The sequence below is a fragment of the Pan paniscus genome, chromosome 5, assembly GCF_029289425.2.
Source record: "Pan paniscus chromosome 5, NHGRI_mPanPan1-v2.0_pri, whole genome shotgun sequence".
Lineage (NCBI taxonomy): Eukaryota > Metazoa > Chordata > Mammalia > Primates > Hominidae > Pan > Pan paniscus.
The window spans coordinates 128,950,540-128,977,101 of NC_073254.2; the positions used below are offsets into that span (position 1 = coordinate 128,950,540).

A 26,562-nucleotide genomic window follows, 5' to 3' on the forward strand; every position below is an offset into this window, starting at 1 on the left:
AGGCATGTCCTGACAAAGGCATACCAGGGCATTGTTTAATGACCCAATCAGGGATTAATTCCCTAGGCCAACATATTGGTGTTTGAACTTGCTGTTTACTATTTGGTTAGATACCAGACACAATAAAGTTACACATTAATTTGTAGGTTTCAATCTGGTAGACAGGATCACCTCAAAAGTTATGGTTTTATTACTTTGTAGGCATTTGTCAGGTTTGTATATAACCCAGAAATTTTAAGTGCTTGTAAATTCCCGGTTCTTCAGTTGTGCTTGGAACAAAGTTTACCGTGGTATTGGCCCCCTCATTAATGAGTTAAATACTTTTTAAGTGTGTTCATTTTATGAGCCCATGAGAGTCATGTTTTTAACTTTTAAAAAATTATACTTTGACTCAATACTTTTACTTACAGTAAAGATTGAAATGCTGTAGTTTTGAGTCATTACTTTGATTTTTTTCCAGTAAGAAAAATACATAATTTATATTTTCCTCAAAACCAAAATATTTTAGAAGAGCAGGGAAAGAGTTTAGGCTACAAGGAAGTAGTTGTGTGTCCCAACCACTTCCTAAAATCATTAACCAGAAATTCCCATAAGTCTTCATAAACATTTCTTTAGTGGTTCTCCAAATGGTTATCATTATGCAGCTGCCCTATCCACTACTGCGAGTTCCTAAACAACACAGACTTTGTCCTGATAGACCGAGATGATGCTTGGCAAAGTAAGCTCATAAGTGCTGGAAGAAAGAATTTTGAGTGTGTGAAATGCTTTGGCACCTGTAAGGTGTTAAAAAATATTTTTTCTAGTACTCGAGTGCTTCTTCCTTAAATATGTACTTTCTTCTTCCTAGTTTGGAGGAAGAAATAATAAGAATTTTTTTCCCACAATTTTCACATGGGTGGGCTGCCATAAAAAGCAAAACAGAATCCCTTCAGACCAGCATGGCATGTTAGTTTCATGTTTCCCGTGTCCCAGGTGGCCGATCAAATATGATTTGTTTTTCCTCTTAATGTTCTGATGTGAGTGTATTGATCTGCAGTGGTTAGACACTTTGCCGCAACTGGGATTTACTTGAATGTTGAGGCTTGGAACTGATTGTGGAGACCTGAATCAGCCTTCCAGCAACTTATTTTAACAGAATTATTACTTCCTATAATTACTTTTTTTTCAGCTCCTGGAAACATCCTTGCAAGACTAACTTGGGTTGTAGAGAAATACTCTGGAAGCTTTGTAGTCTCTTAATATACATAGCCATTGCCAAGTGATTAGACAATCAGAAAGAGTCAGTAGACCTTCCCTGTTTTTGTTCTGGGAGGTTAGTATTGCTTCTGTCTTGAAAGCCTGAGGACTACATTTAGGATCAGCATAGGTTTCATTTTTCTAAGACACACTTTTAAATCAAATCATGTTTATGGCTAATCGCGTTTTCAAAAAACATAGAAACAGAAATCTAAAATGAACAAGAAAGAAAAGAAAAAAACCCTTTATAGTGATAAATGAAATGTCACCTACACATGCCTCTTGAACTGATCTTATCAGCGGATGGGGAGCTTCACAGGAAGCTGCTGGTCGCTGCTACCGTCCACAGAGGGGGAAATCCTGTTTTGAACCAGGTAGCACCAGGGCCGGTTGCTGTTGGAAGAAGTAGAATATTTCCTCCCCATCTGCTGTTGTTTTCCATTAAAGGGGAAAAAAATTAGAATTACATGAGAAGATACCAAAAGTCACAAAATTTTCCATTATTTTTACATTCTTTTTCTCTTGTCAAGGTAAAGTCTGATTTAAACATATAAGAAGTCTGAATATACTTTATATATTCGAGTATATAAAGTCTGAATCAAGTCCATCGACAGGAGGGGTTGTGGTGTGGTTTCACTTTTCTATACAACTGTGCTGTGAGGGTTATTGATGAGGAATAAGGATTTATATTTACAAGAATTCATATTATTTTTTAAAAAGCATTATTATAAAGACAAATAATGGGTATTCAAGTGGTGAGGTTTCTAATTTTTTCTTGATTTAAATCAGAGTGGCTCCCCAACTTGGCTTATCATCAGATTTGCCTGGGGAGCTTTAAAAATACAGGTGCTTAGCTGGGCACAGGTAGCTCAGATTGGCCTGTAATCCCAGCGCTTTGCGGCAGATGGATCGTCTGAAGCCAGGAGTTCGAGACCAGCCTGGGCAACATGGTAAAACTCTGTCTCTACAACTACAATTAAAAAAAAAAACAACACAAAAATTAGCTCGGTTTGGTGGCCCATGCCTGTAATCCCAGCTACTTGGGAGGATGAGGCAGGAGAATCACTTGAGCCTGAGAGACGGAGGTTGCAGTGAGCTGAGATCGAGCCACTGCACTCCAGCCTGGTTACACAATGAAACCCTGTCTCAAAAAAACAAAACAAGACAAAACAAAAGGAACCCTTAAACCTATTTTCAACTTAAAATTTGAGTTTAATTAAAAATTTTTTTAAATTAAAAATAGAAATACAGGTGCTCAGGCCCCACCCAGAGAGATTCTGATTCAGGTCTGGGATGGGGCCCAAGAACCTATTTTTAAGAGACTTCTCAAGTGACTCAAATGAACAGCAGGTTTTGAGACCCTATGGTTTAAGTTATTAAGGTGGTTCTTTAAAACCATTTTCTCCAGTATAGACAGCAGAGGGGTTCCCATAAAACCTCAAAAGATTTTAAAGTGATTAATCAAATCAGCCACACAGGGTCAGTCTTTCTCTACAGGAGCGTAGCTGACAGTGATTCTTCCTGACAAAGTAGGAACCAAGTTGACAAGACCCACCAGGTGCTAATGTAGGCTTCCCAGTAAGTAGTAAGAACCACTGGCCCTTTGCCTTTTGCACAGGCAGCTGAGGAATGATTTCTTAGCTGGAGAACACAGGATGGTACATTAGTCTTTTCCACAAATTTTCGCTGCCAGACTTGTGTCAAAATAAGTCCTGGGACCAAATCTAGTTTGAAAAAGGTGCCCATCACACTGATGAGGCTTCAAGCACTGGCCAGAGTGGCTCCCTCAGGAGAGATGGGCACAGGCTCTACTCCTCAGGACCCTTAGAGCCGCCTGTCCAAGGGAGGGTGCCTTCAGTTCAGTTGGCTAGACAAGCTGCGAGTTGCTGATTCATTTGTTAGTGAAACAAGCACCAAATTTCATCTTTAAAATAATTCCTGCAGATGTCGTGTTTTGAGACAGTTTAGTATATACCCATATCTAAATGTTGTAGTTTGCAACAGTTAAATTGAGAGTGATGAGTTCACTTAGAATATGGTCCGCTTTACACCCCCTCTGTTTGCATAATGGCCCTCAGTGAAGTGGGCCTCCGTTTCCATCTGTATGTGATGGTTGTGTGCATGGCCTGGGTTTCTGGCTCACCAACAGTCTCAATGAAAAGGCATCTACTCCTCCCAGCTCTCATAAATGACTTCCGCAGGGAGAGCAAGGGAAACTTCTTTGGCTCATATCTGTGTGGTTAATTTGTCCAAGATCCATGATGCAACTAGTAACTCCAGTTCCCACACACACAAAAACTGAGATGAAACAGCCTCTCGTTCAGCTTAATGCCGTATGAAAGCTAAACTTTAGAGTTAGGTAAAATATCTATTAAAAATGCTGGCCAAAATTCAATTAAATGACAAATCTCATTTAAGAAATGTGCACATATTGTCTGCTTTATGTTGTAAACTGCTTTTGGTACAAAACAAATGTGCAAGCAGATGGGCTTAATAACGAAGGAGGGAGTGGGGTTGCTATCAGCCTTTGGGAGGCAGAGCCTGCCTCAGGAGGCGCCTCTGATGTCAGTGTTGCTACATTTAGCATCTCAGGAAAATACGTTTGGGTTTGTTTTTTGGAAGAACATGAAGGGATTTTCCCCATTTCTTCTGTAAATATCTACTAGGCAAGAGATCTGGTAAAATGCCTCAAATAAGACTTTCAAAAGACTGGCAATATTTTGCAAAGGTCATGATCAAAAAGAACAACCTTTGTCTACATTCCTATCACATGTGTCCATTGACCATTTAACTCTCTCCACGTTTAGATACGGTTAATTTCTTGTTTCTTTTACCACAGAGCTTCCAGATGCAGCAGGACCGTCGTCAGAGCCTTTGCAAACCCTGGGAACTGCCAGACTCATTCTTGGTTGTGCTGCTTTTAAAGTCCTACCTCTCTCATTCTGTTTAGACTTCTATAGGCATAAGCTGCTGTCTTCAGCCATGTATGCACAGTGAACACTGATTTGGAATGCTTAGCCATCGTGGTATCAGAAATGAGAGCTGGAATGTCTGAACAGTGTGGGCTGAAAGCAAAACCACCTCCATTTTTCTAGCTGTTCATCTTGAATGTGACCACAGCCTTTCAGCATTCCAGAGAGAGGTGCCTTCTCTTCCCCTCTATCCTCTTTGGGCCATCAAGGATTGGTTAGGAAGGTGCCCCCACCCCTTCCCCTGGTGCCTTTGTAGGGCGACTTGGCTCCCAGCTTGTCCTCTGCCTCCTCCCTGACAGGAGCACGCCCTATGGCTGTCTTCCCAGCCCCTCTGCAGGCACATTCCCAGTGGGTGCTGAGAGCATTTGGCTGAGCTTGCTCCTTTTTTCAGCCTTGGCCTTGGTCTGCGCCCCTGACCGGGCAGGCTGTACAATACGCCCTTAGCTTGTTCATTCTTTCCAGCTCCTGCCGTCTTTGCCCTTGTGGAACTGGCTCTTACCCCGCTCAGCACAGAACCCAAATGCCTGATTTATGTCTGCTGGCTTGAAAAAGAACTTAGCACAGTGAAATTCTAGCATTGGCCTGGTACTTTTGAGTGACATTCAGAGGCATATCGTGGGTGCTCAATAAATGATTGCTGATAGAACAGATAGATGGATGGAGGAATCAAGTGTAATCTCTTCTGGTTTTAAAATGATTTTCTACTTAGATTCTTGGCTTTGAGTCTCCAACATTTCAGATTCTTCGATTTTATGTAGTTAAACACGTAGGCAAACTCTTGACCCACTTTCAGTGCCCTATGGTCAGTTAGCATTTTTGCAGTAGTGCACAGTCTGTCTTCCAGTTTGCTAAAATTTATCTGTTCTTCAAGCCACCTGCAAGCTCAATTAATGTTTGAGTTTTGTTTGAGGGTGGGAAGTTGGATAAACAAAGCAAATTGTAAATCCTGATTCAGCTCTCAGGCAAGAGAAGTTTGTAACCATATTTTAAACAGGGTATTTTGATTAATTTTCTGGTTAATAGAGAGTTCAGATTTTAAGTATATTTACATCCCCTTCCATTTCAATCCATTACAAATTTTTCTAAAATGTGTTCCTTTACTTAGTGGAAGCAGTTCCCTCCTAAGTGGAGTCTGCTGAACATAGTTTATTCTTTCTGTGACAGCTTGATATTGTTTCTTCCCCACAGTCAACATTATGCACATGAGTTATTTTAAGGTACGGGAGGAAGGGTGTGGGAGTCGGGGAGGAATGTGTTCACTGTGGCTGGCCATGGGCAGAGAGTAATGTGAGGTAGCAAAGAAGTGGTTGCATGGGGCCAGATGATGCATTAGATGCTGGCTTTGACATTCATTTAATAGGCAGTAGATGTTTTTGAGCAAAGGGAAGAGCTGTGCTTTAAGAAGTGGTGTTAGGGTTGATGGCAGAGGGAGGAGCCTGGAAAGGGCCTCTGACAACAGTCTACAGGCAGATTAGCCCAGGTCGGCATGGGCAGGAGGGAGCTGGGGAACATTTTGAGATGACAGAGTCGAGGAGACTTGGTGACTGCTTGGTGAGGGGATGAGATAGAGAGGAATCAGAGATGCTGGGGCTGGGGGACTGGGAAGATGATGATGATCAGCAATGAAGAGTTGGGCTGAAGGTGGTTTTGGAAACCATCTGTGTGTACAGAGATGATTGTTCAAGTCCTGCCTCTTCTCTTCACCAGTGTTTGACTTTGGGCTTACTTAATGAGTCTCCTGAAGCCTCAGTTTCAACATCTCTAAATAGGGGTAAAAATGTCTTTCATTGGCTTTAGGCCAATGTCTCTCCCATGGAAAGTAACATGCAACAGCTACTGCCAATGCTGCCACCATTGGAACTGGACATAGACCATCCTGGTGAGCAGTGCCCTGTTCCTGGTTTTATTCCAGTTAAAGTAATTTCATTCACAGGCTTGTGGGGCCCATTCAGATTGAGTAACTTGTTTGCTCATTGGGGCATAACATCTGCGAAACTAATGACAATATCCCTCAGGCTCTAACTGGAAAGCTCTGTTGAGGTCAGTCTTCTTCCTCTAAGTGTACCTGTTTGTCTAAGCTCTGGTTGGCCGTAGCTGTTGCTAGGCTGATTCTGTTTTAAGCAAAATTAGAAAGTCGATATGAACTGGTTATACTAGACTGCCTTCTTTAGGGAAAAAAAAAAGCTCTCTCTTGATTCATCTTCATTTTGCTATTTCAAAATCACATAGTTATGATATGAATATGCAACATTGTGTTAAATTTAATAAAAATGCTATAAAAGTGGAGTGTTAATTTATAGATGATTCTCAGATATTGTCTAAGAATAAAGGAGAGAATCTGTGCCTCAAAGGAGAGCTGCATATTGATGAAATCCTTTTCTGCTGTGGAATTGGTGCTCTCTCTAAATAGATGATTTTGGCCTTGGTTTAATTTTTACAAATCTTTATAGAATATTAAGTAATATTTTATAGACTTGAGATGGCTCGGGCTGTGGAACAGTAGATAATCTCTCCATGATCCTGCCCAATGCAGACCTTGGTTCAGTAGGGAGGACCTTGGAGTGCACGGTTTGGGAGCAGAGGCCACCCATGGTGAGGAGAGGGGCCCTAGAAAGCTGACTTGCTCAGCCTTCTTCAGCATTCCAGATGAGTCAAGACAAGCCCTGGCATGGAGATAAGAAAACACTACCTCTGCTGACCTCCTGTGAGATGGCTTCTATTTTGGCCTCTTCCAGGGTCCCTAGGTCCATGTAGAATATATTTAAGAAGGGAGGGGGAAAAAAGAAAAGAAAAAGTGCCTTAGCTAACCCTGAAAAACAGGACAAAAACAGTAAGCAGAGATAGCAGTTGCTGGAAGTTTGGTGCTGCAGACGGCACAATCTGCCATCCCATTTGTTGATCTCGCATGCCATGCTTCAGTTGGCACCGTGGCTGCCAGGAACCACCCCCTCCTTTTCCATCTGAAGCAGGAAAAGCAGTATTATAACAGTGTTAACTCTTCCTGCCCTACAGCCTAGAGCTTCTTCTTCTGCACTGGAGGCTTAATAATCTCGGCCACGTTAGGACCTACAGAGATGACAGAATCGAAGAATTTTAGAAGAGGAAGGGGCCTGAGGGAATTTTTAGAAAAAGAAAAGCAGCACTTAGTCTTCCCAGATGAGACTGCATGTGACAATGGGGAGAGGTCATTTGAATTTTGAAGAATGATGACCACTAAGGAAATCTATTTTTTACCAGGATCTGATCTAAATCCTGGCAAATCAACACTGATAGCTGGAGGTGGGACAGGGCTGGAGAAGCCTACTGAGCTGGACTCAGAGAAAAGCAAGACCAGGTAGATGGAGGTGAAACGGCAAGGCCTAGGAAGAAAAAAAACAATCCAGCACCCTTAGAAGATGCCATGACATTTTAGGAGGTAAATTGTTTAGTCCTGGTAACAATTTAGGGTACAAAATGCAAATATTAATTAAATAAGCAATCACTTAAAATCACTCATAATGCCTTTCCTGTCTTGTTTAACGTGCTTTTATGGAAATGGGAGAAGAGAGCCCAATTCCAGGAACATGGTGAAGTCCAAAACCTATTAACATCACTGTTATCAAATGTGCGAGGGAGATGGTGGTTTAGATTGTAAAAGATACCGTGAATAGCTTTATTCAGATTAAAGAAATGGAAGTTATCATTTTTAGTGAATTAGTTAATTTGTATATATAAATGCTTAGGACAATGCCTGGCACATCATGAGTACTAATAAGTACTGTGTGTTAGTTGCTGCTGCTACTGTGCTGTTATTGTTATTAATTATTAGGATTTTCAGAACTAGAGCTCATATAGTCTTTCAGCAGGAAACATGTATCAAAGTTCACACAAAAATTCTGTTTATAGTCCTCAGCTTAGAAAATATCAGATGAAGTTCTTCTTTAAGATGCTTAATTCTTGGAAATACCCTCTGTCCTGGTTAGAAAACTGATTTTCTGCTTCTCTGTTGGGTCTGATCAGGGTGGAGGAGAAGCTACCAACTCAGAGCCCAGGGCAGGACCTTTGCCACCAGGCATTACTTGAAGTAACCCTCTGTTTTATGTGAAATGGGATTCAAGTATTATAATCAAATTGTGTGTGCTTGTTTTAGACTTAAGGCCCATAAATATCAGCTTCTTTAGGGAACAGTCAGGTAATTAAAGAATGAGAAGATGACCCCTGGCCCAGGAAGGAGATAGTCCCAGATGCTCTCTCAAACGAATCCTCTTCAAACTAAAAACAGGCCGGGCACAGTGGCTCACGCCTGTAATTCCAGCACTTTGAGAGGCCGAGGTGGGTGGATCACTTGAGGTCAGGAGTTTGAGGCCAGCCTAGCCAACATGGTGAAACCACGTCTCTACTAAAAGTACAAAAATTAGCCAAGTTTGATGGTGCATGCCTGTAATCCCAGCTACTTGGGAGGCGGAGACAGAAGAATCACTTGAACACAGGATGCGGAGGTTGCTGTGAGCTGAGATTGCACCACTACACTCTAGCCTGGGCGACAGAGCAACACTCTGTCTCAAAAACAAAAACAAAAAAAACAAACAAACTTAGAACCATTTGACCCAGAAATCCCATTATTGGGTATATACCCAAAGGAATATAAATAAATCATTCTATCATAAAGACACATGCATACATTTGTTGATTGTAGCACTATTCACAATAGCAAAGGCATGGAATCAACGTAAATGTCTATCAATGGTGGATTGGATAAAGGCCATGTAGTACATATACATCATGGAATACCATGCGGCCATAAAAAAGAATGAGATCATGTCCTTTGCAGAAACATGGATAGAGCAGGAGGCCATTATCCTTAGCAAACTAAAGCAAGAACAGAAAACCAAATACCACAAGTTCTCACTTATAAGTGGGAGCTAAACGATGAGAACTCATGGACACAAAGAAGGGGACAACAGACACTGGGACCTACTTGAGGGTGGAGGGTGGGAGAAGGAAGAGGATCAGGAAAAATAACTATTGGATAGTAAGCTTAGTACCTGGGTGACGAAATAATCTGCATACCAAAGCCCCATGACACAAGATTACCCATGTAACAAACCTGCTCATGTACCCCTGAGCCTAAAAAGTTAAAAAAAGAGAGAGACTTGTCTTCTGCTGCCTGCCCAACCCCATGCTCCCCTCCACATATCTCTGCATCTCACAGCTTCCAAGGTTGAACTCAGATTCTTTCATGATAACTCTGCTGAACCTGACACTGTTCCCAGAGCATCCTCTTTTCAAAACTCTGGTGAGACTACTAGGCCTGTGCCACTGAGTTTATTGCTATTAGTTAGCATTTTATTGATAGGACATGAAAAGAGTTCACAGCAATGCCCGAATCATTGCTCACTACAATTTGTGCTTTGCCTGTTGTATCTCATGTGATCTCACAGTAAGAATTTTGTCTCCGTTTTGCAAACAAGTTAATGGATGTACAGAGAGGCCAAGCATCTGTGTGAGTCCAGCCTGCCTGGCTGTGACCTGGGACTCATAATCCCCTTTCACGTCTCGCTTCTTCCTTTGCCGTTTTAGTCTTTGCCGTTTCCCCACATATGTTAGCCTTGTCTTCTCAGTAGGTGAGAAGCTCTTCATAGCACTGACTTTCAGACTTGGTTATGTGTGTGTATTCCTAGGCCCTGGCATTAAGAACTTACCTGAGGACTAACATTCTATTTCCCGGGGTGGAGTCAGGAGCAGGGTCTCCTAATTGGACGACCACTATGGTTGGTTGAATGCTGTGAGTTGAAATGTCTCCGAAAATGAACTCTCTCCTGGACCATCTCCAGTTTTTGCTGTAGCATTAGCTGCTGTCCTTCCTTAATGTTTGGCAAATGGTTTCCGGTTGTGCAAGCAGCAGCCTCGCTTCTTCTCTGCCAGTGAGTGTCAGGGAAAACTTTTGGATTTTTTAGCAAGAACAAGCAGGAACAAGTTGGTATTGGCAGAGAAAGCCTAGGTAAATCCAAAAGTTGTACTTTGCCCCCAATCCTCCCCAGTTTCCTGGCCACACCCGACGCCCCACACGGGGCCCCTGGCGTCGCACCTGGACATGCGCTCCTCGATGAAAACGTGCCCAGCCCTTGGCCCTTTGTCCCCTTTTCTTAAGGCCACTGCTAACTACTGATCTGATCAACAAAGTCACGTTTATGGTTGTCCCTTCTGGTGACATATTTGCTTTTAAAAGGAGATAATTCTTTAACTGTTCTGCAAGAAGGCAAAGGAGGAGAAAAAGTACACGACACCCTGTGTGGGAAGCAGATGTTGGTGTAGAAAGGACACTAGAGTCTGGGTCACCCTGGAATCAAATCCTGACCTTACCCTTCACCAGCCATGTGACCTGGGCAGCTTCTCCAGGCCCTAGTTTCTTGTCTATAAAATGGTGTAGTGCCTGGCACTGTATATATAGATATAGATATAATACCATCCAGGCCAGTTGTAGCCCTCCAATGAGTATTCCTTTAAAATCTCCTCCTCCCAGGTCACCTCCATTGACACCCATGGGGAAGGCTGATCTGGACTCATATGTGGACATTGTTGTCAAACTAAAAACAGTGATTTTTGTATCTTGTTTAGTTTTAAAATGTTCCCAGCTTAGGGTTTGTAAAAACATTTTAAAATTGTGAAATATAGCCTATATACAGAAAAGTGCATAAAACGGGTATGCACAATTTAGCAAGTAATTATAAAGGTGTCACTCATGTAACCACCACCCTGGGCAAGAATTGGTAGGTACTGCCTTAAAGTAGTGTAGCTACGTAACACAGCGCTTCTCCACAGGGGGCAATTTTGGCTGTCACATCTGGAGAGGTGTTGTCATCTAGTGCGTGGAGGCCAGGTGTGCTGCTCAACGCTCTACAATGCACAGGACACCTCCCCACAACAAAGAATTATCCAGTCCCAAGTGTCAATCCTGCCCAAATTCAAAAACACCATACTTCAGCAGGAGACGAAATTTTAAGGAAAGATTTGGAATTTCAAGAAACCGGCTATTGTCAAAACTTAGATTTACATGACTCATTTTTAGTAATGCTGTCCCACTCAACTAATTGTTCTCTGAAGGAGATAAAGAAAGGCGAGCCAGAATTTCAGATGAAGGATCTGAAGGTAATAGACGTTGCTGATCACATCAATCAGTTTGTATTCTTTCATTGCTGCCAAGTGCTTTTAATCTCCTCTGTCACTTTGCACTGATCTTGGGAATCAAATACTGTACAAGTGAGCCGAAGCCAGACGTGTTCCATTTTACTATTAATGCAATTGTGAATAAATTAAATACTATCTTCTTCCCCACGATGTGTTCCAGCCCCCTTTGCACTTTTGACTCTGTCTTTCGTTTATTGCAGGATTTAGTCGTCCGTGTTGTTTTTATTCTTGGCAACCTGACGGCAAAAAATAACCAGGCTCGTGAACAATTTTCCAAAGAGAAAAGGAGCATCCAAACTCTGCTGTCATTATTCCAGACGTTCCATCAGCTGGATCTGCATTCCCAGAAGCCGGTGGGCCAACGAGGCGAGCAGCACAGGGCGCAGAGGCCGCCGTCAGAGGCAGAGGACGTGCTCATCAAGCTGACTCGCGTGCTGGCCAACATTGCCATCCACCCGGGCGTGGGCCCGGTGCTGGCCGCCAACCCGGGGATAGTGGGCCTGCTCCTGACCACGCTGGGTGAGAACCGCGGCCCACTGGCTGCAGCAGACACAACCAACTTTCCCACGGCCCAAAGACAGTTCTGTGTCTGGGGTGTGATGAGGATTTTATTATCACAAGTGGCTCCCTATGAGAAAGTCTTAGCTGTATGAAGGAAATTCCCTCTTCTGTTCAGAACTGTCTTAAAAGTAATCCAGATTTTTAGAAAAGGAAAAGAAAACATAGTAATAGAGATCATTACTAAAACCCACCAAATCGTACACTTTAAAAGGGTGAATTTTATGGTTTGTGAATTACATTGCAATTTTTTAAAATTATACTCAGCAAATGAAGAAAACTTGGCTAAACTAACCACAAAGAGTTTAAAATTCCAAATATTTGAGTTTAAAATCCCAAATCCCAAATATTGTGGGCAATCCACATGATTAAAATTAATTCCTTTTTTTTCCTCTTCAGGTTCTTACATTATTTGTAATTACAGTCCCCAGTCATTCAAGTCCTATTCATTCCCCTTGTATTAGCTCAGATTGCCATAACAAAATACCACAGATTGGGCAACTTTGTCAGAAATTTATTTCTTATGCTTCTGGAGGCTGAGAAATTCAAGATCAAGGTGCCAGACTGTTCAGTTCCTGGTGAGGGCTCTTCCTCCTGGCCTGCAGACAGCCACCTACTCACTGTGTGCTCACATGGCTATTCCTTGGTGCAAGCACTTGTGGGGTAGGGGACAGTCTCTCTCTCCCCCTCCTCTTTTTATAAAGTCACCAATCCTTTCATATTAGGACCCTACCCTTATGGGCTCTGTAACCTGCTGTATCTCTTCAAAGTCTTATCTCCAAATACAAGCATATTGGGAGGAGAGCTTCAACATATGAATTTTGTTGGGCACACAATTCAGTCCATGGCAACCCCTATACTTTTTAGGTCTGTCATCTCCCACAAGCACTTCTGCCTGCTAGTGTGTAGGAAAATTAACTACAACCCAAGGTAATCAATCTTGCCACTATTAGGTGGGCCTGGTGGCTCAGGCCTGTAATCCCAGCACTTTGAGAGGCTGAGGTGGGTGGATCACAAGGTCAGGAGTTTAAGACCAGCCTGGCCAACATGGTGAAACCCCTTTCTCTACTAAAATACGAAAATTAGCCAGGCATGGTAGCATTCACCTATAATCCCAGCTACTCGGGAGGCTGAGGCAGGAGAATCGCTTGAACTCAGGAGACGGAGGGCCGCAGTGGGCCGAGATCGTGCCACTGCATTCCAGCCTAGGTGACACAGTGAGACTCTGTCTCCAGAAAAAAAATTAGCTACTACTAACCATACTTGTGGAAAATGTTGTTGTTTTGGAAGGAAGCTAATGTCTGACACAAATGATGTTTTGGAGGAGCAATCTGTGAACTCCCTGCCCTCCCTCGCCCCCACTAGTCAACTCAAGAGCCATTTCCTAAGCTCTTTCTGGGTAATCAGTTCTGTGCTATACATTCAGTTTCGTTTATTCTGCTCAGGCTGCCATAACAAAATCCCATAAACTGGGGAGCTTCAACAACAGACATGTATTTTCTCACAGTTCTGGAAACTGGAAGTCTGAGACCGAGATGCCGGCAGGGTCAGGGTCTGGTGCAGACTCCCCTTCCTGGCATGTGGTTGATTGCCCTCTCACTGGGTCCTCATGTGCTGAAGAGAGCACACTCTGGGGTCCCTTCTACTTCTTGTAAGGGTACCAGCTCCACCGGATGAGGGCCCCACCCTTCTGACCTCATTTAACCTTTATCACTTCCCCACAGGACCTAGCTCCAAATACAGTCACATTGAAGGGATAGGGCTTTTACATGTGCATTCTGGGGGATACCAACATTCAGTTTAGAACAAGGTTTTAAAAATGGAGGCTGGTATGTGCTTTCAAGGAATTCGGCCTATATGGTGGAGGGACATTGAGTGCACAGACAAGAACCCCAGTTTCTGAGAAGGGCAGAAGCTAGGCGTACACAGCTAAGGGACGGGTGGCAGAGCCCGGCTGTGGGCATGTGAGTGACAAGGCCGTGCTTCATTATGGAGCTTTACGGTTGAAAACGCATTTTCATATCTGTTACCTCACAACAATGTCAGGGCACGTTTTTGTTATTTTCATCATTTCACAGATGAGGAAACGGGCTCAGTGAGATATAGTGACTTTCACAGGTCACAAAGTTAGCAAGTGGCAAAGTCACCGGGCCCCTGACCTGTGCTTCCCCGCACTCCACATCACGTGTCACCTGTCTTGAGAAAGGACTCTTCACTTCTGACTGGGATCTGCACCATGACTTACCACTTCCGTGTAAATAACTCAAAAATCTCTGTGTTTAGGCTTGAACTCTTTTCCAAGCTGCTGACTGCACATTAAGCCACGTGGAAGAAAATGCACGTAGCTGTGAGAGAAATTCAGTTTCTGTTCCAACCTCAAAACATTCAGCATTTGCTCTGTAGCATGCCCATGTCTGCTGAAGCTCTTTCCCCTTCCTGAGATCCACTCACCACACTGAGCAGGGCTTCTCAGCCCAGGACCAGGGATGGGACTGCTGCAGAATCAGCTGTGGGACTCATTAAAATACCCTTTTTGGTTTCTGGCCCCTGCCCAGAAACTGCCTCTATAAAATGCCATTAGAGTCTTGAAATCTGCCTTTTAATGCCTCCTTTGCCCCCAGGTGAGTCTTTTGCCCATTAAGTGTTGAGACCCAGTGCTTCAGGGAACCATGTTAGCTTTTCTGGCTCCTCAGGATCTAGCAGAAGCCTGAAACCGACTGGGCGAATTCTCATCTGTTGCAGAATTAATCCCTTTACCTGACTGTGGCTGCCCAGGAAGGGCCTGAGGACCAGACCTCAAACACCTGGACTGGGGGCACATGGCTGTGAACAGCCAAGGAGTAGAGTTATGCATGATTCATTTTCCCACAGTTGTTAATATTCACATATAAAGTGAAAAAACTCCTCATCTTATAAATATTTTATGAGCTTAGAAATTACATTTCTACCTATAAAGGAAGAGTGAATAACTTGCTTTTGACTCAAAAGAAAGTGATGCTTTGGGGTAGGAGAAAGAGGCAAGAGGCTGGGCACGGTGGTTCGCGCCTATAATCCCAGCACTTTGGGAAGCCAAGGCAGGCAGATTGCTTGAGGCCAGGGATTCCGGACCAGACTGGGCAACATGGCAAAACCCTGTCTCTATTAAAAAAAAAAAAAAAAATTAGCTGAGTGTGGTGGGACACGCCTGTGATCTCAGCTACTCAGGAGGCTGAGGTGGGAGAATTACCTGAGCCCAGGAAGTCAAGGCTGCAGTGAGCCATGCTTACACCACTGCACTCTGGCCTGGGCAACAGAGTGAGACCCTGTCTCCAAGAAAAAGTCCGGGCGCAGTGGCTCACACCTGTCATCCCAGCACTTTGGGAGGCTGAGGTGGGCAGATCACTTGAGGTCAGGAGTTCAAGACCAGCCTGGCCAACATGGCAAAACCCCATCTCTACTAAAAATACAAACATTAGCCAGGCATGGTGGCACGTGCCTGTAGTCCTAGCTACTCGGGAGGCTGAGGCAGGAGGATCTCTTGAACCCAGGAGGTGGAGGTTGCAGTGAGCCAAGATCGTACTGTTGCACTCCAGCATGGGTGACAGAGTGAGACTCTCTCTCTAAAGCTCCCTGGCTGCTCCTGATACAGGTGGTCAAGGGCCTCCCTCTGAGAAATGTTTTAGTCTCTATATTAGAGCCTGGTACCATATGAGGTTGAGCAGAAGTGAAGAAACCCTGCTCTCCTGTGATGGGTCAGGCCTCTTGCCTACTATGCCTTAGGCAGTTGTTTGGGCAAGCAGGTGATCCCTTCTCTATTCTCTCCTGAAAGACTTTATCTCCAAATAAAAGTTTATAGAAGGGCAAAAGTCACCCCTGACAGGGGGTCACCCCCCTCCACCTTCCCCTTACACAGCTCGACTCCTGGGTGAGTTTCTAAGCCCTGCTAAGCCCTTTCTACACTGGTCTCTGTGGATTTCCTACCTGTTTTGTCTGTGTCAGTGTGGAGTGGTGACCACATTCCAGGAAAGGCCTCCTGCCCCCTCTGACAGGCCTGGCAGCTTAGAGCAACGCAGGGCCAGTGCTGGGCTGTGACTGTGACTATAGAAAGGGCCTGCCCGTGGTTTGGTTGTGCCCACTGAACTCAGAGTTGCTGCTGTCCTGTTTACCCTCAGAGCTGAGCACTCCTCCCAGCCTGATGGCTCCTGTGGCATGGCCCCCTTCCCTAGTCACGTGGGAAGGGCATCCCTTGGGCTCTTTTCTTCCTACCTCCCTCTAGCCCTGCACCCTTCACAAGGAGTTGCTTGTACCCCAGGACTTGCCTAGAGAGGTCAGCCTCATTGCAGAGGGTCTTTTAAAAATCAATAATGTTTCTAGTAAGAACTGACCCTCTCAGTATGCCACCAGACTCAGAGATTTGCTGACTTAGTGGCAAGTCCAAATTCCAGATTGTCTTATATCCATCCGTGAGTGAATTATAGAGGGTAGGATGGTTGTCATGCTTTTTTGGAAGCAGTCTATTGCCCCAACTAGCTCCAATGGGAACTCAGCAACCCTGAGTCCTTGGCTTCAGCAGCGTTCTGTGGAAAGAGTAGGATAGTAGGGGTCAAGTACACCTGGATTTAGATGTGTGCTCTGTGAAGTGAGGTGAGGTATTGAACTTCTCTAAACCTCAGTGTTCTCATCTGACCCCTAAATTCATCTATGAAGTCCTAACCCCCATGTGATGGTATTTGGAGATGGGGCCTTTGGGAGATAATTAGGTTTAGATAAGGCCATGATGTGGAGACCTCATGCTGGAGTTAGGGCCCTTATAAGAAGAGACACCAGAGCCTGACCATGCAGCCTCCCTGATCTTGGACTTCCAGCCTCCGTAACTGTGAGAAAATAAATTCCTGTTGGTTCAAGCCACCCAGTTTATGGTATTTTATTATGACAGGCCAAGGTGACTGAGACAGATGCACCTTTCGAGAATTAATTATTGTGGGTGTGAATTCTTGTAAGTGCATGTAAAACTTATTAGCTGACTTTTGAGGGTTACATGCATGGTAAAGTGCCTAGTGCTGTTTATGATAAATGCTTAGGAGCTGTGAGTACCTACCCTCTAGTTCCAGATACCAGACACCATTCCTGCTGCCCAAACGCGTGGTCCTTCGGGAGGTCAGACAATAAGAGCTACCCTGCATTTTCTGGACAAGCTAATGAATTCTCCTACCAAGGCAAGAGAAATAAAACAGATCCCCAAACACTGCCCAAGACCTAGTGTCATCAGTCTGGGGCTGGAGGAAACTAGGGCTGTAGGCCCTTTGCCCAAGAGTTAGACATTCACCTGAGCTGCTCCCCATGAGCTGTCATTCTGGATGGCCCATCTGTTCATGTCATAAGCACTTACTTAGCACCCACTATGTGCCATGCACTCATTTAAGCGCTTGAATGCATTTAAACTTTGTAACAACTCTATAACGTAGGTGCAATGATCATGCTTACTTTACAGTCAAGGAAACTGAGGCCCAAGGAGGTTAAATAATTTGAGTAAGGTCACACGGCCAGTGAGTGGAAGCACAGGGTTCTGGCTCCAGAGTCATGGCCAAAGCAAGAGGGAATAATTTGGAGGTCCTGTGTCCCTTCTTTTACCATAACTAGAATATTTCCTTACAGTAGAATCCATATTGTTAACCAAAATAATTCAGTTCCTTATTCCCTTTTTATGTACTTAAACTAAAAAAGAGGAAGTCAGGTCTTTATTTATTCTTTCTTTTTCCAAGTATCCATTAAATGTCTACCAGGTACTGGGCCTATGCTTGCTGCTCTAGCGGGAGGGGCCACTGGCGGAAGGAACAGTGTATGTCTTCTGCAGCCTACAAATGACTGAGCTTTCCTTTCAACATAGTAATTTATAAAAAGGCTGTTCTCTTTAATGAACAGGAAAAGATGGCCAAAGGGGGCGATACTTAAGTTGGAGAATTCAAGAACAAGCACAGTCCTCTTCCTCAGCTCATAGCCCCCCTGCTTGCTCCCCAAAGAAAAACTTCGGTTTCATACAGGAAAGAAAAGGCACTTCCTATTCAGTAATGGGAAGTGGGCAAGTCATGAGCCAAGTTGTGTGCAGGTGCTGAGTGGCCTCCCTCGCAGGCTGGGACTGGGCCTCTGGAGCAGGTGAGACCAGGTGGAGAAGGACTGGGGGCTCTCCCAACAGTGGGTGGACTTGTGCAGGAGGGAGGGGAGGCGGTGGCCTGTTCAAGCTGCAGTCACTGGCTCAGTGTTGCCGGGCTCGTGATTCTTTCTCTGATTGCCCAGCTCTTTTTTATTTATTTATTTATTTATTTATTTATATTTTTATTTTTGAGATGGGGTCTCCCTCTGTCACCCGGACTGGAGTGCAGTGGTGCAATCTTGGCTCACTGCAACCTCTGCCTCCCGGGTTCAAGCAATTCTTCTGCCTCAGCCTCCCAAGTAGCTGGGATTACAGGCTTGTGCCATCAAGTCTGGCTAATTTTTGTATTTTTAGTGGAGACGGGGTTTCACCATGTTGTCCAGGCTGGTCTCATACTCCTGACCTCAAGTGATCAGCCCGCCTTGGCTTCCCAAAGTGCTGGGATTACAAGCGCTTGACACCACACCCGGCTAATTTTTTGTATTTTTTGTAAAGACAGGGTTTCGCCGTGTTGCCCAGGCCGGTCTGATTGCCCAACTCTTAGATCCAACTGTCTACCCCTTCTCTCCTGGGGGTGCTTCAGAAGCACCTCAGCATATCTTAAGCTGAATTCATGACCTGTCCCTGAACTTGGCCCTCTTCCTGTGCCCTTATTTCAGACAATGTGGTCAACATCTACCCAATTATGTGCACCGGGGGGGGGACACCCCGGGTGATTCCTCTCCCTCACACCCCCATCCAGTCTCTGCCAAGCACAGTCTCCACTCCGCCACATCTCCGCCATCACCCATGTCCACGCTATGCTGAGGTCACTGGGACCACTCCCAGCTGCAGCCCTGCCTCTTCTCATCCTCACACTGTGGCCAGAAATGTCAAGAGATGAGTCTGGAGACTGAGTGGGAGGCAGGGACAAAAACCACTAAGGGCCTTATGTGCTAAGCTAGAGGATCAATTATTCTTGCATCCAGCGCTCACTATGTGCCAGGCACTGTCCTAGAAGCTGGGAATGCAGCCATGAATAAAACAGACACATCCCTAGGCCTCAGGAAGCTGACATTTTAGGGCTGAAAGACAAACATTAAACACATATATAACATCAGGTGGTCATATGTGCTATGGAGAAAATTAAAGCAGGGTGAGAAAAAAGAGAATAGGTGCTATTTTAAATAGGGAGGTTACGGAAAGTATGTCCAACAAGGCGGCATGTAAGCAACTGCTAGGAGGACGTAAGGAGTGAGCCAAGTGACTAACTGGGAGGACAGTATGTTCCAGAAGAAAGTTCAGCAGTGCACGGGTTCTCAGGCAGGGGCATGCTGGCATATTCCAAGAGGCCAGGAGGCTGGTGTGGTTGGCCTTGGGGGTCTGGGAGTAGCAGGAACAAATGAGGCCAGAGAGATAAGGCCTGGAGCTGCCAGGTAGGTCTTGTGGACCAGACAATGAAGTCTATTCATGGGTTATGAGGTGGGTGGCATTATCTGACTTGCTTTTAAAGGATAACTGTGTTGAGAATAGATTTAGGGAGGCAAAAGTGGAAGAAGAGAAGCCAGCAAGTGCTGAGAGATGAACTAGTGGGGAGGTAGAGGAGGCCAGAGGTGTCTTCTAGAGTTCGTAGTCACAGACGGATCGTGACCCCGGGGCCGTTCTGTTGGGAGGCGGTGTGGGAAGGAGGGCACAGACTCCAAGGAGGAGCCCCTGGGAGAGCCTGAAGACCCAGAAAACAGGCGGGATTAGAGATGGCTCCGCTCACTGCCGTGTTGGCCCCTTTGCTTTACTTCAGACACAGGTCCCAGATCAGCTGGACTTTTCCAGACCTCCTGGCTGCAAGGATTGAGTTGACAGTGTCCTCTCTGCTCTGGCCAGGAGCAGGCCCTTGCATTTGGGGCATTTCCGTGCAGGAGGAGTCGGGGGAAATCAAGTGGTAAAGGTGCCTCTCCAGGGCCTTTGTAGGGACCCTGCGTGATCGCAGCCGGCTCCTGGCCCTGCTGTTGCTATAGTTGCAACGTAGTTGGTTCTACTCCTGCAGTGGGTCTTTGACTCCCTTATCCTTACTTCATTTCAGAATACAAGTCACTTGATGATTGTGAGGAGCTGGTGATCAATGCTACAGCGACAATCAACAATTTATCTTACTACCAAGTGAAGAATTCCATAATTCAAGACAAAAAGCTATATATTGCTGAATGTAAGGTTCAGAGTTGGATTTGGATAAATGAGTGCTCATTTGAAGTTTCGATTTTATTAACTAAACACAGAGCAGGAGACATTACTATCTTCTGCCTTCTGGTACAGAAATGTCTTAGAGCCTGATGATTCTAAGAAATTAGAATATGGGGAAACTAGAAATGGGAAAAATTAGTTTCTTAGTTCTTGCTAAAGTCCCTTACAGTTTGTATTTTATTATCATTTGAAAATCATCAGTATTAAGTATGATGTTGATTTCCATTAACCTTTAAGTTAAAACTTAAATTCACTGATTTAATTTCTCTGGTCGCCAAATCCAGTGCTCTTAAAGCTTCTTGTCAGTAACAATATGGATGGAATCCTGGAGGCTGTGCGTGTTTTCGGAAATCTCTCCCAGGACCATGATGTCTGCGATTTCATTGTGCAGAACAATGGTGAGTTAATAACACTAGAATTCATAAACATTCACTTTTTGCCAATAATCAGCTGAGTGGTTTTGCAGCTTGAGTCATTACAGTGTTATACTTGTTTCCGTTTTGAGATTTGTAAAGCTCCGTGTTTAAGGCTCCTGGCTCAGGATGCCAAGATGGACCTAGGCAGTGTTCCCCTCTGCCTTATGAATGGCCTTCTGTGCTCCAAGATGGGGTGTGTGTATGTCTAATGGAAACAGTGAATCTTGAGTAATCACTTCTGTCTGGGGGCATATTCTTAAGAAGACATTCTCTTTTATGTACTAGAATGTCTATTACATTTTGCTTATAATAGCAAAAAGTAGAAACAACCTAAATGTTCCTCAACAGAGAAGAGGACAAATTCATTATGGTATATTCATGCAATAAAATGTTCTCTAGCATTTAAAAGCAATAGGAGGATATATGCAGAGGAATGCCGTGAATATAAGTTTTAAAACATACAAAACTACCTTTTGCTTCTGCATTGGTATTGCTTCTGCACAGGTATTCACGTAGTGATGCTATACAGTATAAATAGTAATTGGAAATAGTAAACTCCAATTTAAGACAGAGTTCAGGCTGGGTACAGTGGTTCAAGCCTGTAATACCGGCACTTTGGGAGGCTAAGGTGGGAGGATTGCTTGAGGGCACGAGTTTGAGATCAACCTGGGTAACATAGTGAGACCCTGTCTCTACAAAAATTTAAAATTAGCCAGACGTGGTGGTGGCACAAGTCCCAGCTACTTGGGAGGCTGAGGCAGGAGGATCACTTGAGCCCAGAAGTTTGAGGCTACAGTGAGCCATGATTGTGCCACTGCCCTCTAGGCCGGGAGACAGAGTGACACCCTATCTCTAAAAAATAAAAAAAATTAAAAAATTAAAAAAGGACAGCATTCACCTTTGGAAGGAAAGGGATGTCCAAAGATTATAATTGGACCTATAATGTTATTTATTATCAAATAAGAATTGTTTATATTTATTATGTACAACATATTGTTTGGAATGTAATGTTTTATTTCTTAAACTGAGTGGCAAGTACCCACATGTTTATTACCCTTTGTATGTCTCAAATATTTTTGTATGTCTCAAATATTAGTATACTTTGACTCTTTGTATGTCTCAAATATTTCATGTAACAATAATTTTAAAAACATAACTCTCCATGTTCGTAATGGAAAATTTCAATAATACAGATACAAAAAGCAGCAGCAGCAAACCATGCCCCATCCTCTCACTACCTGCAGATAACTGCACATTTTGCTGGGCACTATTTAGCCTCTTAAGCGCACATATGTACGTGATGTTGCCTCTGTCAAGCTTACTGCCCAACCCAGTTAACAGGGCCGGGGCTAGAACAGGGCAGCCCCTCTTAGGTGCACGTACTGTGGGAGGAGGCAGAATGCACACTTTACTCACTCTTCCCCAACCCTTTGCTCAGCATCTGCTGAGGGATGAGAAAACAGGACAAACAGTTCCCAGTTCCATTTCCTAGGAGTAAGGGAAAATGATTCTCCTGAGGCAGGAGCCTGTCCTGCCTTGAGATGTCCCTACACTGGAAGGCCTGCCTTGCCCCAGGTTGGTTTTTAGCAGTCTGAGTCTTACACGTGGCCCTGGGAGACTTCAGGAGTGATCCCACCAGGAGCCAACTCCCCTCTCCAGGACTGTGTATTTAAAGACAGTTGCTGCTGGAGGTTTAGGAACACCCTTGAGAATAACTGGAAGTGAGATGAGTGTCACCTGTGCTCCCTCCTTTCCACCAGCTGGGACTCTTTCACTGCCGTGGAGAAGCAGCTGCTGCCTGGGTCAGGTTTTGCAGTATCTGTCTATTGGGGGAGCCGACTCTGGGAGTGGTGGGTATTGGGGAACCCACTGCTGTGTGATGGATAAAGCCTTAGGAAGAATGAGTTAAGTCCCTTAACAGGGGTTCTGGGTTTGCAAGCCACTCCCCGTTTCCCCATACCATCTGTAAAACAAGAGACAGCTGGGAACCCTGAACTTTTACTGGTCTGCATTTGCTCTCTTCCCTCGTAGTCCACAGGTTCATGATGGCGCTGCTGGATGCTCAGCATCAGGATATCTGCTTTTCTGCCTGTGGTGTTCTCCTCAATCTCACTGTGGATAAAGACAAGCGTGTCATCTTGAAAGAAGGAGGTGGCATTAAAAAGTAAGTTTCAAGGCGTAGAGTACTGACTCTCTCAGGATTTGAAGGACATCATTTTCTTGGGAGCTTTGGCCCTTTCATCATTCCTGTGGGGCAAAGGTATTTCAACATTGGGAAGCCCCTAAGCTGAGGCTAAAGAGGGGGTTTAGATTCCACTGGATACTTAAAATAGTGCAGAAGTAGGCCAGGTGTGGTGGCTCGCACCTGTAATCCCAGCATTTTGGGAGGCCGAGGTGGGCAGATCACTTGAGGCCAGGAGTTTGGGAGCAGCCTGGCCAACATGGTGAAACCCTGTCTCTACTAAAAGACAAAAATTAGCCAGGCGTTGTGGCACACGCCTGTAATCCCAGCTATTCAGGAGGCTGAGGCAGGAGAATCGCTTGAATCCGGGATACAAGCGATTGCAGAGGTTGCAGTGAGTGGAGGTTGCGGTGAGCCGAGATTGCGCGACTGCACTTCAGCCTGGGCAACAGAGTGAGACTCTGTCTCAAAAAAAAAAAAGGTGTAGAAGTAGATTATTGCTACTTTATAACCACTTAAATTTATAGATAAGGAATTATTTTAAGTGATCACTGGATTATACTTACATATCACAGAAGGATAATCATTATGCTAACAATATTAAAATTAAAGACAGATTCTGACCTAATAACTTCTCAATTTGAATTTTATTAACTCAGGTTAGTGGACTGTTTAAGAGATTTGGGTCCTACTGATTGGCAGCTGGCCTGCTTGGTTTGTAAAACTTTATGGAACTTCAGTGAAAACATCACTAATGCTTCATCATGTTTTGGAAATGAAGACACCAACACACTCTTACTCTTGCTCTCATCATTTTTAGGTAAGACTCTTGACTATGATGAGTCTGTGAGTTTTATCAGAGTGTGAGATAGTTTTTTTCTGTGACCTGTTTGGATAAATATTAGTATGCATTTAGGTGACTATATTTCTATAAGCAACAAGAGTATGTTAAAGATTACTATAATTTGGAACTGAAAAGGCTGAATGCTATTTACAATGGGGACAGAAGGACTTTCAACTCATTAGATACATTCATGATTTCTTCTATGGCTTTTTTTTTTTTTTTGCATTTTCTCTAGAGTGCATAAATATAAGACCTCAGCGTAAATGTACTTCTGTTGTTCAAAAGCAAATAGACACTGTTGTAATTGAGAAAATACGGCTAAAATCTACTCAAGTCATGCTTTTAAATGAAGCTATACATTTTAATTAGCTACGTTAATTATCATGTGGGTGAGGGCCTGTGAGACTATTTGGCATTACAATGGAGTTTATATCCTTGAAAGGTAGGAAATCACTGATACAAATCAAAGGAAAGAAGATTGTTTCTTTCTTTTCTTGGGACAGGGTCTTGCTCTGTCATCCAGGATGGAATACAGTGGTGCGATCACTGCTCACTGCAGCTCTAAACTCCTGGGCTCAAGTGATCCTCCTGCCTCTGCCTCTCAAGTAGCTGGGACTACAGACACGCACCACCATGCCCAGATAATTAAAAAAAAAATTTTTTTTTTGTAGCGATGAGGTCTTGCTATGTTACCCAGGCTGGTGTCAACCTCCTGGGCTCAAGCGATCCTCCCACCTCAGCCTCCCAAAGTGCTGGGATTACTGGTGTGAACCACCTTGCCTGGCCAGGATCATTTTTTACATTTAAAAAATTTTTATAATTTTAGGATAATTTTTTTCATCCTAGGTTAATTCTAAAAACAATGATTTGGGTCAGTAAGTGAGTGTTTTTAATAATCCTTTTTCCCAAATAGAGGAGATGTACCCATCACTGCCCAGCCACCATACTAGATCCAGGAGGCCATGTGGAAAGGCTCAAGGTCACTTGGAAGCCATAGGTGCTGAGTTTTTAAATTTTGAGCTCAACTTCTCTGCAAGCTGAGAAAGCTTAACAGACACCTTTCCTTTACACTCCTTCACTAACCAGAGCGGAGGCTCCCAATCCTGGCTGCAGAGCAGACTCACCTGTGGAACTTTTAAAAACACAGATTATCAGCCGTTCCGAAATGATATTTTATCATCTCCAAGATGAGGATAATTAATGTCCAGATTGCAGGGTGATAAATGAGCAGATGTGTACAAAGAGCCTAACACAGTGCCTGCCGCATAGCAAGTCCTCAGAAGGTGGCTGACATGCTCTGGAAACTCTTTAAGTGTTTTAACACTGTGCTACTAAACAGAAACTGGAACTCAGGAGTTGTTTGAAATAATTGGGTTTGCTAGGTTGATATGAAATTTGGTTTTTCCAGGTAAATATAATTTTGTACATGTGTTTTAAAACACAATAAGGAAAAAAAAGTGAGCATTTTTTTTTAATCATTGAGGTTCACAGTCGGCTCCATGAGCATTAAACTGACTCAGGTTGCAGGGAGCAGAAGTGCATGTTCAGGTTGCCTTAATTCAGTTCTCGATGGTGGTAGAGCATTGAAATCAGCTGTGGAGTTAAAACCCAAAAAAACTAAAAACACCTTCCTGGCCCCAGCCCTAGGAATTCTGATTCAGAAGCTCTGGGATGAGGCTGAGAATCTGTGTTCAAAGTTCCACAGGTGAGTCTATTAGCTAAGATTGAGAGCCCCTGCTCTCGTTAGCAAAGGAGCTTAAGGGAAGAGTGTACAGAGAAGAAAGAAGCCAGGAAACAAGATACTGCTCAAAGCCTCCCAGAGAGGCAGGCAGGAGCCAGAGTCCCAAGTGACCCCTCAGCCGTTGGCGTCATGAGCTCCGCCCCCTGGGCTCTGCCATTCTGGAGACCCAGCTGTGTTGTGTCTGCTGTTAGGGAAAGAATTCTCTCCCCACTTACTCTCTCTAGGCTCCTTCTAGATCATGGCTTCAGCTACCTCCAGGCTTCCACTTGCTGCCCTCCCTGTGTCTGTCTGTTGCCAGGGCACTTTCCTATGTCACCCACTCCGGGAGAAGATATGATTGGCTCAGTGAGTCACTGTCCTATGGCCCAGGGCTTTCCCGCATAGGCAGCAGCTACCCAGTGACAGGCTATCTGTGGTTTCCTTTGTTACCCAAGCCTGGGGCAATCAGCCATAAATAACAAGGATGGTGGGGCTGCGGGGCCGTGTGGCATAAAGATGGATCAGAAGGAGGTGTGGGCATGGCTGGCTTCTCAGCAGGGGCAGTGTACCTGGAAGGCACTTCATTTTAGTGGGCCCTGCTGCCTGTTACAGTCACCCCTTGGTATCTGGGGGGATTGGTTTCAGGGCCTGCCTCAGATACCAACACAGATGCCCAAGTGCCTGATATAAAATGACATAGAATTGGCATTTCACCTACACACATCTTCCTGCACACGTTAAACCATCTCTAGACTACTTATAATACCTACAGTGTGAACGCTATGTAAATGGTTGTTGTGCTGTGATTTTTATTTGTATTCTTTTTATTGTTGTTGTTTCAAATATTCTCTGTCTGTGGTTGGTTGAACCTGTGGATACGTGGCCCGTGGATGCGAAGGGCTGACTGCGCTCCATTCCCAACTTTTCCATAGCCTAATTGGGCTTCTGATTGTGCTTCTCCCGCCTCTGTGCCTTTGCACATGTTCTGTTTCATTTCCTGCCTGCCCATCCCGATCTGCCTAGCCAGGTGCAGGCCCTTCCCACGTAGCTTCTCAAGCCCACAGTCGTAGGCTAGTCATAGGAAATCTATACTTCTTATATAGCAATCAATCATGAATTG

General features: G+C 44.3%; 1 protein-coding gene across 12 annotated transcripts in view; it reads left to right on the forward strand.

The window, feature by feature from the left end:
* The window catches only part of ARMC2 (armadillo repeat containing 2), a 126,314-nt gene that overhangs the window by 93,998 nt on the left and 5,754 nt on the right, over window positions 1–26,562 (forward strand). For 10 of the 12 annotated variants that reach the window (XM_003805526.6, XM_055114005.2, XM_055114011.2 and 7 more), the window contains 5 exons: window positions 11,576–11,894; window positions 20,123–20,245; window positions 20,565–20,678; window positions 22,728–22,860; window positions 23,538–23,698. In XM_003805526.6, coding sequence (XP_003805574.3) covers window positions 11,576–11,894; window positions 20,123–20,245; window positions 20,565–20,678; window positions 22,728–22,860; window positions 23,538–23,698 — 850 coding nt within the window. The remainder of the gene's footprint in view (window positions 1–11,575; window positions 11,895–20,122; window positions 20,246–20,564; window positions 20,679–22,727; window positions 22,861–23,537; window positions 23,699–26,562) is intronic. The other 2 variants (XM_055114008.2, XM_055114016.2) reach the window with 1 other exon arrangement.